This window comes from Myxine glutinosa, chromosome 8, assembly GCF_964187855.1.
Source record: "Myxine glutinosa chromosome 8, kmMyxGlut1.1, whole genome shotgun sequence".
Taxonomy (NCBI): Eukaryota; Metazoa; Chordata; class Myxini; order Myxiniformes; family Myxinidae; genus Myxine; species Myxine glutinosa.
The window spans coordinates 118905223-118923183 of record NC_136268.1 but is presented as its reverse complement, the minus strand read 5'-3'; the positions used below and the strand labels follow the sequence as shown (position 1 = coordinate 118923183).

Here is a 17961-nt window from a genome sequence, read left to right as displayed (position 1 = left end):
TGATTAATCATTTAATCGATTAATTATTTATTGATTAATCAATTAATTATTTAATTTTTTATTAATGAATTATTTAATTAAATTTCTAAAAGATACATCTTCGGATGAATCACTAGTGGTTTAGTTATGCTATTAGCCAATTGATTTAAAAAATATTTTATGATAATCGTTTATTGATTTTAATTATGCAATTAATCAATTATTATTGTACACCTCTCCCTCCCAATGCAGTCTCTATGCGCTGCATGGCGGTGTTGCCACGCTAGATGATGTTATTTATTTATTTGCCATGGGGGTGGTGTACTCTGAATGTATCTGTACTTGTATATTATTTAATTAACATCAAAATTATAAAAGTTTCGGAGAAAAGACATTTGTACAAGTCTGAATGGGAAAGCAGGATGGAATTGAACAGGCAACTCAGTTTCTGTGTGTCGTTGCAATCACGTACCTCTAGGCAATCCATCATCCAGCTAATTCATTAGGCTTGTTATCCAACCAATCAATTTTGCCTTCCTGTCAGCTTCTCTCTGTCGAAGGCCTTGCTCCGTTTGGCTGTTTGCCCTTGAAGATATATCTGCCAATGAGTATTTTCCTAAATTGTGGCCTTGCGTGTAACGTAGTTATTTTATGAGCCTGCCAACTTCATAGTTGGCCGTTAGATGCATCCTATGGAGGCATTTTTAAAGTTTGAGGCTAAATTTCAATGTCTCATTCGATTTTGGTGTCATTTATATACTTCAGCGGTTGCGTTCTCATCTCTGAGCTGTCTGGTCTTGAGTTTGTGGGGAAAATGATATGTTACGTCGCCAATTGGGGGCACTGCATCACATAAAAGAGTGTGACGTCTTTCAGGTGTAATGAATGAATGAATGATCGTTTTTTTTTAAAAGGCCATTTTTCCCCGCTAGAGCAGGGGTTAGCCTTGCGGGCCCCATGACAATCATGGTTCCCTGTTTGAGACAATGTTTATACGGCCAGATGCCCTTCCTGACGCCAACCCTTGGTCGCCTCTTACTGATGCAGGGATACGGTGCACCTATTACTAAACCGGGGTACACACCGGGATCATTCATCCCAGCAAGCTGGTACTCAATTTGCCGACCTCGGAAGGATGACAGGCTGAGTCAACCCCCCTGGCGTTAATTCAGCGATCGACCGGGATTCCGAACCCAGGATCCTAGGTAGCCTATCCCAAGCCAGTAGGTGATAAATGTTGCTTCTGGGACACCTCCGTTTAACATGGGAAATCCCTATCTAATGTCATTTACCCCTTGTCTTTTTCAAAAATCATAAACACCTCTATTTCTCCCTCTATGAACCTATAATCCTTCTCACCTTATGAACCTATGATCCTTCTCGCCTTATGAACCTATGATTTTCTTCCTTTATGAACCTATAATCCTTCTAGCCTTATGAACCTATGATCATTCTCACTTCCATGTAATTTTTACCCTATTCCCCCCACTAGCCCCTTAATGTAGTTCCTTAGACCACTCTACTAATGAGCCTATAAATATATTATCTCTTTCTAACTTTTTTAAGAGTTCCATTCTCCTATAGAACTCATCCCCATCAAGTATATTTATAAAGTATACAGGTTCCTTAACCTTTTGTTGTGAAAGTATAAAGTGGTATGTTTCACGGAGGGTTCTTGTTTGACCTCCACCTCTCCCACATACCATTTTAAAATTATAATATTTATTATCCGATTGATAACCATTAATGTTCTCACTCCACTCTAATATATTTTTCTTCCCACCCTCCATTACCCCACTTAACAAATGAATACGTTTATCCGTCTTGAGAACCTTCTGACCAGTGATTCGCTCAACCTCTTGAATCTGATATTTTTCACATTCGTTATGTTTTCCATTTATATACCAAGGTTGATTACACCTCCACTCTTTAGTCTGGTTGATACTTGGTTCTATCATTTATATAATAGTAAAAAAGGTGGCGGTAGCCCGTTAAAATCCCTAACCCCCCCCCTTTTTAACTTATCACTTATATATATATCTTATCACTTATATATATCTTATCACTTATATATCTTATCACTTATATATCTTATCACTTATATCTTATCACTAATATATCTTATCACTTATATATCTTATCACTTATATACTTATATAACCATAAGGGAGACTATCAATTCCATTTTCTAAAATAAACCTCTTATCATCAAAAGCCCCCAATGCTTTCTTATTCACCTCTTCTGAATATAATTGATGTTTATAACTTCTTATTCCATTAATCTTTCTAAACTCTTCTTTCTTTGTTGTTAAACAGTTATAATAATCCTTAAAGTTTATTGTTTCTTTAATGACATTTTTCTTTACACCTTTTAACTTCTTATCAGTCTTTTCAACGTTATTCACAATGTATTTATAAGCATAAGCCTTCGACCTCAATCCCACAAATTCACTCATAACATTTCCCCCCAATTCATCCTTGAACTTTCCAATCACCTTTTTATTTTTAGAAGAGAACAACTCACTCTCTGGACTGTAATTACTTGTATCATAGATATTAATGTCCTTTTTCATGTCTGAATAAACATCATCAGTATTAATTTTCAAAATAAAACTATCAGTATCCATATACAACAATGACACATTATCCTTATACTTTTATTTTAGATTAATATAAAAGTAATCATACATTAATGACTTTGACAAGTCAAGAATTGATGTTCCAATGTAAATAGGTTTGTCCATTTCAATACTCTCTTTAACCAAATGGATCGCACAAAAGTTCTCAGTAAAGACCTCAGCTCTAGTAAAACTCGGTCTATTAATTAATTTTGATGCTTGTTCCCAAGATGTTGCTAGTTTGATATTTTGTCTTTTCCTCACATTCTCCATGGTCTTACCAAAGACCGCATTATTCATCAATTTATAAAAGTCTTTCTCAAAATCTGTTTTTGACTCTGTTCTTCTTTGTGTATTAAAATCAATGTACCCCTTTAACCAATGACTTTGATTGAACTTTAGAACCCTGTGGATCTTCTCTACTCTTAGACCTTTTGATAAATATTGTCGCAAATTTCTTTGGTGTAGTACATAATTTTTCTTGTTATATAATGTAGTAAGTAATTTTTCTGTTGATTCACCTATATCAAACGATCGTTGATAATCACTCAACCATTCTTTCTTTGGACTTTCTTTCTCACAAGCAAATGGAAGATCTTTATGTTTGATATGAAGTTCTTCAGGATATTTTAAATCAACCTCAAAATAATAACCAACCTTTGAATCATCCAATTCTTTTTGTGTAGAGATACATACATCTTGTAAAACCTTTGTGTAGTCTTTTTCCTTTACCCATCTTAGTTTCCCATAAGGAAGAGCTTGAGACATTGCCCAGCCATACAAGTTGTTTGCGTCATAGTACATCAAGTAAGAACTCTCTTTCGTTGAATCATAATTTGGAAGATATTTGTTATTTGCTTTTGCGTAGCTGCTCGAGCATACTTGTGAAATTCCACCTCTTTTTGCCTTTTCAATCATCAAAAGCATATCGACATCGGTTATCAAATCCAAATCTTGTTTTGTCATTTTCAACATCGCGCTCCAAGCCAATCCAGGTGCTGTGTAGTAGTGAGCAGGATCCAATCCATATCCAGTGCGACAAACAGATCTAAAGGCTTCAAATACATCAGCCAATAAAAGCACATCAGTTTTGAGATACAAATCGTGATACTCACCAAGATTCTTGATGTTATATTTTTCCCAAACATTTTGTGCGTGTACATAATCTTTATCAGATATATGACTGTTGTTTAATTTGTTATCGAAATTTTCTTTTAAAGGAAGTTGTGTTTCATTGAATCTCTCAAATGAGTCCATATAGTCATAGGGGTAAATTCCCTTTTGTGTTAGAAAATCTTTATCTGAAAAATACTCTGAAAGACATGGAAACTCTTTTAGATTTTGAACCAAGTTAGCCAATGGACTTGCCATGAATTTAAATGTATCAAGAAATCTGATATGAGTAATAGGAGATGTGTGAATTGTTTTTGTGAATGAAATGTATTTCTGATCTGTGTTAGGAATTGCTGAAATGTGTCCAGATGTCTTTGAAAGTTCATTAATAAATAGATGCGTATCATAATGAGCGTTGTTATGAAGAAAGACAGGAATGAAAGAGGGGAGTTGATAATTAATATTACAACTTTGATGAGCTGGACCTCTATATTTACCAGTGAGATGACAATGATCTCTAACCTTTAGACCTTCACCAATTTTTTCCTCACAAATATGACAAACATTGTTTTTTCTAAATTCCCTTTTCTGTTCACTCGTCAAGGACATTGGTTTATTAGTTTCTCTCATTATCTTGGTTAATCGGACACAGTCTTTTTCTAGTCGTTTCACAAACTCCTCTGGGGTATTTGAGCCTCTATACTCCTCTAACTTGTTATATTTATCACCAACGGATGATTTGATATAATAACAAAAACCGCAAGGAGTATGTTTTTGATATTTATTTGTGTATGAATCTTTTGGATCTGGAGAAGCAGTATCTATTTTTTCTAGAATACTTTCAAAATCAGCATATATAACAAATGGATGTTTGATCTTTTTATTTTCATCTTTGAATGTGATATTTGAGCCTTCTTTAGGCATATTGATTACCGTTGATTTATGTTCACCACAATAATTTGAATGTTTATCTAATCTTTCTTGTGTATGGAAGAAGTTAAGACAACGCAAACAAATATATATTTTATTTGTTCTTTTACATACTTGTGGTTTTATTAATTTAGCAATATCTTTAATGTATGTATAATGTGAATTTTCCTCTGAATTAAAATATAGAAGATTAATATGAGTTTGTTTACAATTGTCAGAAAGCTTTAAAACCTGAATGCTGTTTGTTTCTGTTAGACCATAAACATTAACTGATAAATTATTTATCTTTTCAAATTTAGGAATATCATTTAAAGCCATCGGAAACTTTAGATCTTTCGTATTTAATGTATTCTCATATTTTTTATAATGAGATACTCTTTCATCATGAAAATGTGGAGGATGTAAGTGTGCTAGAATAGACCAGAGAAAACATTTATTGTCTTTATTTTTGATATTGATAACTGCTTTTCTATTTTTGATAACACTGGGTAAATCAATGTAGGAAGAAGCTTTTAGAGGATCTGATTTAAGAATATGAATGTCTATGTAAATAATTTTTCCTATATTGAAGCCACTTCCTACGATTGAATTATCCACATCTTGCTCTTGTTTTATAAGTTCATCATAGACTCCTGATGTTTTAAAATCTTGATATGAAGATATAAAGTGTGGCTCAGTTCTCATGTATGGTGTATCTATAACTCCTTCGTCCTTTGTCATTTCTAATTTTACTCCCATATAAAATTTAAGTGGTTTCATTTCTTTTAGTGTTTTTTCAATCAACGTTTGAACAGCAGGTTTAACTATTTCTACAGCATCAACTATAGACTCTGGTTCAGGAGGTTTGAAGTTAAAGACTCTTATTTTAATATGTCCTTTGAATGCGCCATCAGAGTTTTTAGTTGTGATAAAATTTGATAAATGTAGAATTGTTTTAAGATGTATTTCGAAGCCTTTCTTGAGGATATTTTTATGACATGCAGAACAGTGTTTTGTTTCCTTCTGAATAGGAGATAGTAGGTGAAGTAGATTAAATGTGTGTTTGTTAGTTTTAAGGTGTCTTTTGTATTGTTTATATTCTTGTTCACAAACGTCGCAATACGTTGCTTTGATCATATTTATTTATATAGTAAAATTATACTTAAAACAAAGTGCCTTTTTTAGAGGCTTTTTTAAAGATGAAACTGTGCTTAAAGTAAAACATCTTTGAGCTTTTCAACTCGTTTTATGTATATAACTTTACTTAAAGTAAAACACCTTTGAGCTTTTCAACTCGTTTTATGTATATAACTTTACTTAAAGTAAAGCGTCTTTGTATTAGCCAGAAAGTTTAGATACTCTAGTTCATCAATTTCAATTTCACTATCTGAGTCATCAATAAAGCTACTCTCATAACTATCATTTGAACACAAACTATTAGTATCATAACTATCTTCAGATCCTAGACTCTCAGTATAATAACTCTCAGAGTATTGACTGTTAATATCACTCATTTACATACCATTAAACTTCCATCAATATCTATATATTTTTTTTCATTAGAACTAATAACCACAATATTTTTTACATTAAATGTTATTTTCAAATAATCTCTAATAATCAGAGTACGGAATGATAGTTCACCACTAATATTCATATTATTAATTTCACCCACATCTTTGGGTCTATTAAAGAATATACAAATGTTTCCTCTAGAATCGTTGATGGTCTTATCATTCATTTTCAAAGCTTCTTTATCAATGACCTTTTCAAGCTTTGAGTAAATTGTTAGTAGTAGTGGAGAAACTTTTGTCAAATTTACTTTAATAGAGTTATTAATTAACATAGCTTGTCCCGTAAATTTAATAAAAGGACACATGTTATTCTCCATTATGGGTTTAATCCAAAAATTTCCATATTTATCTTTGTTCAATTTAACATCTTTGACATATTTTTCTATATCTTCCACCGAAGTAGAGATTGATTGAAATTTGTCTTTTGTGTTTTGAAACATTGTATTTATTAGCTAATAAATTTGCGTTTAGTTTAAGTAAAGTTATATACATAAAACGAGTTGAAAAGCTCAAAGGTGTTTTACTTTAAGCACAGTTTCATCTTTAAAAAAGCCTCTAAAAAAGGCACTTTGTTTTAAGTATAATTTTACTTTATAAATATGATAAATTCTGAAGGATATTTAGAATTTCCAGACTCTCCATATGATAAATTAGAGAATTGTCCGGCTTGTGGTAGAGTGGGGCTTAATACAGAATCAGAAGCATATAAACAATGTATTTTCTGTGATTATCTTCTAATTAATGATAATAAAAAATATAGAAAAATATATAACTCTTTTAAATTAGAACCAAAAATGAATTACTTTACAAGATTAATAAGAGAGATGAATGTTAAGTATTATGGTGATAATACACCATTTCTTACAAGGGAAGAGACTATTTGTATTGAGGAAATGTATAAGGGTTTAATGATATTTATTATTCAAAATAATTTTAATGGAAATGTTAATACAAGATACTATATAAACAAAATAATGGATTATTTTGAAATTAAACCTGAACTCAGGATAAAATATAGAGTTTCTCAAAAAACTCAAAAAAAGTTAGATGACTTGTTTTCCAAATATATAAATGAATGATTTTTTACCTGTTTGGGAAAATAAGATAAAATTTAATAACCATAAAAATCTTCCAAATTCATTGAGATGTCTAATAGTCGGTTCAAGCGGATGTGGAAAAACCTGTTTACTTTTAAAGATGCTCCTTAGTCCTAATTTTTTAGATTATGATAATTTAATAATTTTTACAAAGTCAAGTTTTCAACCTGAGTATCAACTACTCTCACAGGGTTTTAATGCGGGTCTTAAAAAGGAAGACATTATCGGTTTATTTAAACTTCAAAACAAACTAAATGATTATAATATTGATGATATAATACAATTATTTTGTGATACACAGAAATCAAAATCAAAACCAAAACCCATAACTTGTATTCTCAGTGATAATACGGATGATATACCTTCACCTCAAGATTTAGATAAATCAAAAAAGAACCTCGTTATCTTTGATGATTGTGTTAATGAGAGAAACCAAACAGTAATGGATAGCTACTATACAAGAGGGAGACATTCTTCTTGTAATTGTATTTATCTTAGTCAGTCATATTTTCAACTCCCTCGGCGCTCAATAAGAAACAATGCTAATACTTTTATTTTATTTAAGTTAAATTCAATAGATACAAATAATTTTTGGAGAGATAATTGTTCTACATTACGTAGTAAGAAGGAATTTGAAAATAATATGAAACACACGATTGGAAAATATAAATATATTGTTGTGAAACAAGATGAGATACTAAATGATATTTTTCAAAAAAATAAATACAGAAAATGAATACCGAAGAAAGAGTAAGAAAGTTTAAAGAACATCAAGAGTTGGTTTCAAAAGTTGTAAAGCAACAGGAAGACATAAAGAAGAAAAGGAGACAGAAACTAACTGGTGAAGAAGCCTTTGAAAGAAAACAAGAGAAATTTTTTAAACCACTTTTAAAAACTCAACAAACGATTTCACCTACAGTTCCCACGGTAGAATTTACTCCAAAAAAATTTCAAATGCTCAAAGATTTTAGTCAAATGACAGAGCAAGAACTTGGAGAATTAGAATATGATGATGAAGGATTATTTCGGCATCTTGAGAAGGTAAATAAACTTTCCAATTATATTGTAGAAGCTCTTCAAAACAATGAATATTTGAAGGGTTCAAAAACCAGAGCAGGTCTCATTCCAACAGAAGAACCAGCACAGTTCCATCTTGTGAAAGAAAAGTTATTGATATTTAATGATAAATTGGTGTTCTTAAGTTCTGACCAACCAAATGTTGAATTAACCCCAAGATTAATGTTTCTTCTAACAAAAGATGGACATTCTAATTCACCTTATTTTGATGAACCGCTTGATATGGAAAGAGAGGAAGTTAGAGAGTATATTGAGTTGCTAAACGCACTTGATTATGGAGTTTCTGTTGCTGGTAAAAGTAAGAAGAATGAGAAGGAGAAACATATTATTGATGCTTTAAGTAAGCTTGGTTCGGGTGTTAGTTTTCTTCCAAATGACCCATCACAATTAGTTAATAGGTTATTATTGTTGTTAGGTAGTAAGAAGGCTGGAAACAACAATTGTTTTAATGAAGCATCCGCCATTTTAGATCAGTTGATGAATATGAAAATAATTAATAAATGTCAATACAAAGATATTTTATTAGATATTAAATAAGATGAGAAGCACAATTCTTAGTTTTAATTTCACAACGAGTGATTACACAGCTTCATTCCCTTACCCACTACAACTTGACCCCAAAAAAGAATATGAGGCTTCTTTGTTGTCAATGGAGACTTACAATACCCTTTTTAATATCACAGAGAAAAACAACAAGTTTAGTTATAATCCAGGAAGTGGATATAAAACTATAACCGTTTCACCCGGTGCTTACGAGATTTCTCAAATATCTTCAGAAGTCTCTCGCCTTATGAAAGAAAAAGGTGATGAACCAAAAAATATTGTAATAGATATTCAAAAACACACTTCAAAATCAACTATTAAACTTAAAAATAATTATAAAGTTGATTTCACGATTGAAAATTCGTTCAGAGAGCTATTGGGGTTCTCTTCTAAAAAGATTGAAACTAACGGGACGTCTTACAGTGATAATGTCATTCAAATATCCTCCGGTATAAATTCAGTATTAATTCATTGTGATTTGATTGATGGTGCTTATAACGATGGAATAAGAACAAATACAATATTTTCATTCAGCGCATACTCAACCCCGATTGGTTATAAATTTAATATAGAACCAAAAAATCTTGTCTATTTACCTGTGTCAGGAAAAACCATATACAGAGTAAATTTTAGGATAACCGACCAAGATAATCGTATGATATCCTTTAATGATGAAATTATATCCATCAGAATTCACCTACGTGAAGTTTTTCAATAAATAAATAATGGTTATTGTGAGAAAACACGAGTTGGGAAAATATAAAATAATTACAGGGGATGGGATGTTCCTTTCACCATACTATAAGGGTGAAGGTATGTTTCTTGGGAGAGGATACTATAAACCAAAGAGACAACGGGGTGTGGGACATCAATTTAGAAATAAAGGAGATGGGATAATTGATACTCTAATGGGTATTGGTTCAACCATCCTTAAACATAAAGACCTAATTGGTTCAACTGCTTCAGCCGTGGGCTCAGTTGCGGGTGCTATAAAGAGTATAAAAGATGCTCAAAAGGAGTCTCATAAATTACAAGCAATCAAAGAAATTAAAAAAGGTAAAACTCAACTATCTTCACAAGAACGACAAAAAATCATTAAAATACTTGGGTCAGGGTTTCAACGATTTTAATGCTATATAAATACAAGTATGGAAGCGATTGATAGTATCTATGATTTGGATGATACGATTATCATTTCAAACTCTACTAAAAAGGAAGACTTTTAAGGTAAATGCTATAACAGGAACAGACTGGAATTCAAACGGAACAAAAAGTTTTGAAATAAATAATCAACAAACTTACTTGAATATAGCTGATAGTTTCTTGCTGTGTAAATTTCAATTCACTAAGGCTGCGAATAATACTAATGCTACACTCGTAAATGATTTCTTCTGGAAAATGTTTGATAGTGTCCGCCTGTATATTGGAACACAAGAGGTTGAAGCGGTTGATTATGTCTCTGCTATATCTGAAATGATGAAATTTACACTATATTCGTTTAGTGATAGAATGGGTAAGGGAGCTGTTGAAGGTTTTATTCCTGATATGTCAACGGGAACAAATGCTGACCCTGGTTATAGTCAAAGGAAGTCAATGTATAATGATGATACAAAAGCAGAGAATAGTTTTACGGTAGCAGTACCTCTGAAAGGTATATTTGGATTTTGTGATTATGATAAAGTTTTGTATGGGCTTAAAATTAGATTTCAACTACAAAGGAATGATAATGTAAATAGGTTGCTTTTTGGGGATGAAAATGCTTTTGGAGAAAATAATAAATTTGTTATTAATGATTTGTGTTGGTATATCAGTGAATATACTCCTAATCTTAAAACGGAAGAGATGTTAAATAGAAGACTTAACTCAAAGAAACCGCTAAATGTATCATACCTTAAAAGAAGATGTCAACACGTTAAACTGGAACACACTACCTACACTTGGAATTTGGGTGTTCTTGAAGGAAAGCCACGATACCTCTGGCTCATTTTTAAAAAACCAGATGGAGAGGAGGGTACTAATAAGAATAATGCGCTGAGTGATAATGCTAAGGTGAAACAACTTCGGGTTTCTCTTGATGGAACATTTTATCCGCGAGATAGATTGGAAATTGATTGGGAAAAAAATGATTATGCGGAAGCCTACAAGTCCTACCAAAAGGTGTGTGAAAGTAATGGTAATAATGAACCTATTTTGGATATGGTTGCGTTTCAAAAACTTTATACAATCTACGCAATTGACCTGAGTTCTCAAAAGGAAACTATAAAGTCTAATAGAGTGGATACTTCTCTATACATTGAAAGAGGAGAGAATGAAGAAGTTGATGCTTATTGTTTGCTTTTGGAGGAAACAGAATTACAGATTAATACAGATAATGGTGTTATGATTAATATCACATAGGTTTTTTCTCATAAATAAATGGTAGGGGTATATGTTAATCAAATCAATCTTGATAAATTAACATCTTGTATTCAAAATCAAAAGCCTTGTATTATTAATGTTAATACATTTCAAAGAAAAGGAGCAGTAAGAATTGATGTTTTACTCACAAGAGAGCAGGTGAAAACACTAAATGATGCTGGATCACTTAAAATTAAAATGACAAAACCTATGTTAAAGAAATATTCAATAGACGAGTCAAGAGGAGGATTTCTCCCATTTCTAATTCCTTTATTTGCTGGTTTAAGTGCGGCGGGAGCATTGACTGGTGGTATTTCAGCAGCGATAAAAACTGCTAACGAAAGGAAGGCACAACTAAAAGCTCAAAAAGAATTGGAAAGACATAACAAGGAGTTGGAGAAACAAATTAGTGGAAGTGGTGTAATTGTAGATTTTGCTCAAAAACTTGAAAGTCTACCTGATAAAGCTAGATTGTTAGTTGGAGATATGCTTTCCTCTATCGCTCAAGCGGGTGTTAAACTAACTAAACGGGGTAATGGATTGTATCTTTCTCATAAATAAATGGATAAATGGTTTAAACAATTTGGAAAGAATACAACGTCAAATATAGAACTAGCTAAGTATTGTAAAACACTAAAAATTGATAATGTGGTTATTTGTATGAGAGATGAATTAATACATATAAATAAGAATACAAAGAATATTATTATGAATTTAGACACACAGAATGGTTCTCATTGGGTTTGTATTCATAATAGTCAGGATAAATATTATTTTGATAGTTATGGTATGCCACCACCTGTTGAAGTAATACAATTCTTACAGAATGGTGTTTATCAAACATTTCAAGTTCAAGAAATTAATTCTAAATGTTGTGGTCAATTATGTTTATATGTATTATTTCAACTCAACAATAATGAAAATTTTTATGATATCATTTTTAATCTAATATAAATGACTTATGTTGGAAAAGATGGTTCTATCTTTGGAAAATCCTCTCAGGATATTGATTTATCAAATTATTATACAAAGGCACAGGCTGAACGACAAAAATATAGTGTAAGTAAAAATATTAATATGAAGAATACTTATAAATTAATCAATTATCCAAACCCTACAGATGTGAATGACTTAATTAGATTAAGTGATTTATCACAATATATATTTTTAAAGAAAACAGCACGTTTTGTTAAACAAGTAAAATTTACAACCACAACACCTGGTTATACTGACCATACACCTTTCCTCATTGAATTTAACTACCTGCTTACAATTGAATTTTATAAAGAAGGACATTTAGTTAATATGCGAATTAATAAATGGGGGTATGATATGCCTGATTTAGGGTATAATTGGTCTTTTTCAATAAACATAGAAGACCTACATGATTTAAATCAGTCTCGTAAAGAAGAATATTATCCACTTGGTGAAGATAAGGATTTATGTGGAAGTACAATTAGTAAACAACAAATACGTGATTTTAAGAAAAGAAAAATATATGATAGTATAGCGATGGTTCGCATGACAAAGAAGGAAGGTAATGAGATAAGGATAGAAAGCCGAGGAATACAAACCGATTTGGTAGTGGGAAGATGGGGTGGTATTACCTGTCATAATATTAATCTCACATATATTTCTGATACATAAATGGCAGGAAGAAGACTACAAGAGAATTATAATTTTTGTATTCAAGGATACCTACAAGAAAAGGGTGCTCGGTATTACATACCTTATGATTTGGAGCATATACATGGGAATTTTGTCATTAAAAACTGGCCTTATACTGATATTGTTAAACCCACAAATAGAGACTTGTTTAAAATATTAAATAAAAATGAACTTCTCAAAGTTATGAAATATAAAACTCTTTTAGAAATCGTCAACAAATCTTATTGGTATCCTATTATGAGAAAAATAATTATAGATACAAGAATATCTCAAAATCCAGATGAGTATATGTATAATATTCTTTGGGGTTCAAACTCAAGGGTAGCAAGGGATGAGGAAGGAGTTGAAGAAGAGAAGGAGGAAAGAGAGAAAAAGGAGAAGGAGTAAAGGGAGAAAAAGGAGACGGAGGAAAGGGAGAAAAAGGAGAAGGAGGAGAGGGAGAAAAAGGAGAAGGATGAAAGGGAGAAAAAGGAGGAGGAGAAGGAGAAGGAGGAGAGGGAGGAAAGAGAGAGGGTGGAAAAATATAAAAATATGACCATTCCTGAGATTAATGAAAGATTGAAGGTATTACGGCAAATAAATAAATCTCAACGCACTGAAGAGGAAAATAAAGAATTAATGACTCTTACGAACATATTGGTTTTTAAATTTGCTATAATGAATTCAGAGCGCAGATATACAACATATAGTTGATGATGTTGGTGTTATTGACTTTAGTTAGTTTTATTTGTAAATAAATGGAGGAGAGAGTGAAGCCATTTCTAAGGATTCTTTATGTTTTAAAAATCAAGATAGAAATGTATATGTTGAAAACCAAAAAGGTTTTGGCACTATGTAGGACTTTTTCTCATAAATAAATATGAGTTATTGTCTCAAATGTAAAAAGAAAACTAAATCTAAAAATATCTCTTATGTTAAAGCTAAAAATAATAGAGTTTATCAAAAAGGAATATGTCAAGTGTGTGGCTCTAAAAAGTGTCAATTCATCTCTCCTAAAAGTGGAGGAGACATACAAAAGTTTTTGTCAGGTAGCAAATTTACAACAACTGGAATTCCAGGGGAATTACACCTTCCAGGGTATTCTTTCTGTGGCCCAGGAACAAACTTGGATAAAAGATTAGATGAGGCTGACAATCCTAAACTTTGGTCTAAACCTACAAATAGGGTTGATGAAGTGTGTATGAAGCATGATATTGCTTATGGGAAAACCACTACGTTGACTGAAAAACATAAAGCCGACAGAGAAATGTTGTATAATTTGTCTTTGATACAAAATCCAACGTTGAGAGAGAAAGTTGATAGGTTTATTGTGAGAAATTTGATAAATGCTAAATTGAAACTTGGCCTTGGTTATTCACCCTCAAAAAACTATTAGGCTCTCATGATGTCATCAAGACTGAGGAGCTTTTGGCTGATGAATTACATAAACCTATAATCACAAAGTTTAAAAGAAGGAAAGTTTATTCTAAATACACCGACCACATATGGTCCGCTGATTTAATTGAACTAAAAAATGATAAGGGATACAAGTATGCTTTAACCGTTATTGATTTGAGGAGTAGATTTGCTTGGGTTGTTCCTTTGAAAAACAAGAGAGGTTATACTCTGATGTTAGCCTTCCAACAGATATTTAATAAAAGTAAAAGAAAACCAAAGAAACTGTGGACCGATGAGGGAACAGAGTTCTATAACAAAATATTTATGAAATTTCTTAAGGGGGAGGGTATTAAATTATACAGCACCTTTAATGAAGGAAAAGCAGTTGTTATTGAGCGTTTTAATCGTACTTTGAAAGAGAGGCTATATAAAAAATTCACACAACTCGGTTCTCAAAAATGGGTGTATTTAATTCAGGGTATTGTAGATAATTACAATAATACCGTTCATTCATCAACAAAATCAAAACCATCAGAATCATTTACAAAATTAGAATATGAAAAGGAGATTAATTTGAGAAAACCGAAGTTCAAAGTTGGTGATATTGTAAGAATATACAGATGAAAAAGCCATTTTGAGAAAGGTTATACAAAAAAATGGACTAATGAATTATTTAAAATCGTTGATGTAATGGATACAGTCCCTTGGACCTACAAATTATATGATTTAAATGGAGAAGAAATCTTAGGGTCATTTTATTCACAGGAATTACAAAAAACAAAGCTGATAACCCTTGAAAATAATAAATAAATAAAAAAATGTAATGGGGATACGTTTTTAAATCTGTGAACCCCAAACACAGAATCCCACAACTTTTTAGTTGGGGCTTAACTTTTGTGTGTATAACAGGGATACGTTTTTAAATCTGTGAACCCCAAACACAGAATCCCACAACTTTTTAGTTGGGGCTTAACTTTTGTGTGTATCATGGGGATACGTTTTTAAATCTGTGAACCCCAAACACAGAATCCCACAACTTTTTAGTTGGGGCTTAACTTTTGTGTGTGTGTGAGTGGGTCATAATAATGTACAAACCCTAACCCAACCCCCACATTAAAACACCATATTTGTTAGTCAAAACAACTGAATCCATTACATCAACCATTAAAAAAAGTTCTTAACTCCATCTCTTTGTATGACCTTCCAATTCTATTTATCTTTTCCCAACTTTTTTAAAACAATTCAATGATAATATAAGATAAATGAGTCTGTGAGGTTTGACATTCATTCAAAAATTCACCTCACATCCAGAACGCTAACCCAACCCAATCCCTAACCCATCCCCATCCCTTACCCAACCCATCCCTAACCCTCACATTCAAAATCCCAACCCTAACCCAACCCATCCCTAACCCATTAACCCAACCCCATCCCTAACCCTCACATTCAAAATCCCAACCCTAACCCTAGCATAATCTTTTTTTCCTTTTCTTTTTTTAATACGTATTTCAATATTTTTTTTAAATGTTTTTTAATACGTATTTCAATATATATATTTTTCCTCTTCCTCCAATTCTGTCTTTCAAGGCTTTCAAGTTGGAAAAAGTAGAAATGGGAAGAAAGTATTTTCCAGCATCTTCTTCCCCGAACTTTCTTGATATTGCTGAAATACATGTAAAAAATAAATATATTACTTATCTAATATTGAATGAAATAACATATACTTTAATTGATTATTAATCAACTGAACTTACCTTAAATCAAACGTCATTAAAGAAAGAACATTGTTCATTGCTTTAGAATCCAAAGAGCCTCCAAGGTAAAACTCTTTCGTTGGATTATCAAGGTAAAACTCGTTCTCTTGGTCATGGTCTTTAAACAAATCGATCATTTCACCCCAGGTTGTGGCAAAAGTGGTATTTTCATTTTGAATCTCAGATACAATTTCCTGTGAGAGAAAATAACAACGTATTAATTAATTATTTTTTACATTTAATACACAATTATTATATGTATATTAAAATAAAATATTACCTTCATTGATGAGAAATTTGAATCGAGTTTATCAAGGTGAAGGTTTAGCTCCACACAGCTAGAGTCTCCAAAACGAAACCAGTTTTCAAAGTCTCCAAGGTAAAACTCTTTTCCTAATTTTATGAAATTTAGTGAGTCTCCAAGGTAGGCTCCACAGTTAGAACCATCTAGGCAGACCTCATAATTTGTTTTTCCCAAATTTAGTGAGTCTCCAAGGTAGGCTCCACAGTTAGAACCATCTAGGCAGACCTCATAATTTGTTTTTCCCAAATTTAGTGAGTCTCCACGGTATAACTCTTTGGCTGGGTCATCAAGGTAGAACTCGTTCTGTGGGTCTTGGTTGTTCAAAAGGTCTTCAAACAAATCAATCATCATTTCACCCCAGGTTGTGGCAAAAGTGGTATTTTCATTTTGTATCTCAGATACAATTTCCTGTGAGAGAAAATAACAACGTATTAATTTAATACAATATTATTATTTATATAAATCAAGCTCTATGAATATTAAAAGAAACTTTGCTGACTCTTGCACGAGTCTTATCTAAAAAAAAAAAAAAAAAAAAAAAAAAAAAAAATCCCCAAAAAAAAAAAAAAAAAAATACAAAAAAAAAAAATACAAAAAAAAAATACAAAAAAAATAAAATAAATAAATACAAAAAAAAAAAAAAAAAATACAAAAAAAAAATATACAAAAAAAAAACAAATTCCAAAAAAAAAAAAAAAAATCCAAAAAAATATATATATATACAAAAAAAAAAAATACAAAAAAAAAATCCAAAAAAAAAAAAAAAAAAATACAAAAAAAAATATACAAAAAAAAAAAAAAAAAAAAATCCAAAAAAATCCAAAAAAATACAAAAAAAAAAATACAAAAAAAATAAATAAATAAATTAATAAATAAATAAACTTACCTCCATTGATAAGAGGTTCGAGTCCAGTTCATCAATCTGAAGGTTGAGCTCCACACAGGTAGTAGGACTCCAAGGAATGTCAAAGTTATCCAACTCCTTTTCAGCATAGTAGTCCATTCTCAAGTGAAGCAGAAAGTGTGTTTGAAAAGGCCTGTGTGGTTAGTGCCTTTTATAAGAAAGACTGGGTGTGTCATTTCCTGTGGAAATTCCCTTGGGCAAGTGTGGGCAAGTCTGGGCAAGTCTGGGCATGTCTTAACTGGAAATGATGTAATGTCTCAACAGAAAATGATGTAATGTTTCAACAGAAAATGATGTAATGTTTCAACAGAAAATGATGTAATGTTTCAACAGAAAATGATGTAATGTTTCAACAGAAAATGATGTAATGTCTTAACTAAAAATAATGTAATGCTGGAGAGTTTATAAAGTGGGTGGGCTTTAGTAAAACGTGGGCGGGGCCTACCAAAACGGGGCGGGGATTAACAAAAAGTGGGCGGAGCTTAACAAAAAGTGTGCGGAGCTTAGCAAAAAGTGGCGCGGAGCTTAACAAAAAGTGGCGCGGAGCTTAACAAAAAGTGTGTGGCACAGGACCCGAACATAATCAATCATCAATGAACAACAATGATCATTGATAGTAAGAGAAAAAGGCCCATAAGACCAAGGGG

The 17961-nt window shown here is 31.7% G+C and overlaps 1 protein-coding gene across 1 annotated transcript; it reads right to left on the bottom strand.

The window, feature by feature from the left end:
• Positions 1-755: 755 nt before the first annotated feature.
• On the bottom strand, positions 756-17462 carry LOC144893396 (uncharacterized). The gene is made up of 5 exons (XM_078783991.1): positions 17297-17462; positions 16387-16818; positions 16107-16300; positions 15818-16015; positions 756-822 (listed from the first exon to the last, which is right to left on the bottom strand). The coding sequence occupies exons 1-5, from the start codon at positions 17411-17413 to the stop codon at positions 756-758; spliced, it is 1008 nt and encodes a 335-aa protein (XP_078640117.1). The 5' UTR covers positions 17414-17462.
• Positions 17463-17961: the final 499 nt, after the last annotated feature.

Excerpts from the sequence above, each read along its gene's own strand:
- LOC144893396 (XM_078783991.1), bottom strand. The coding sequence starts at position 17,413 with ATGGACTACTATGCTGAAAAGGAGTTGGATAACTTTGACATTCCTTGG. Across the intron at positions 16,819-17,296 it reads CGAACCTCTTATCAATGGAG|GAAATTGTATCTGAGATACA; the intron begins GTAAGTTTATTT and ends TTTCTCTCACAG. Across the intron at positions 16,016-16,106 it reads TTAATGACGTTTGATTTAAG|CAATATCAAGAAAGTTCGGG; the intron begins GTAAGTTCAGTT and ends CATGTATTTCAG.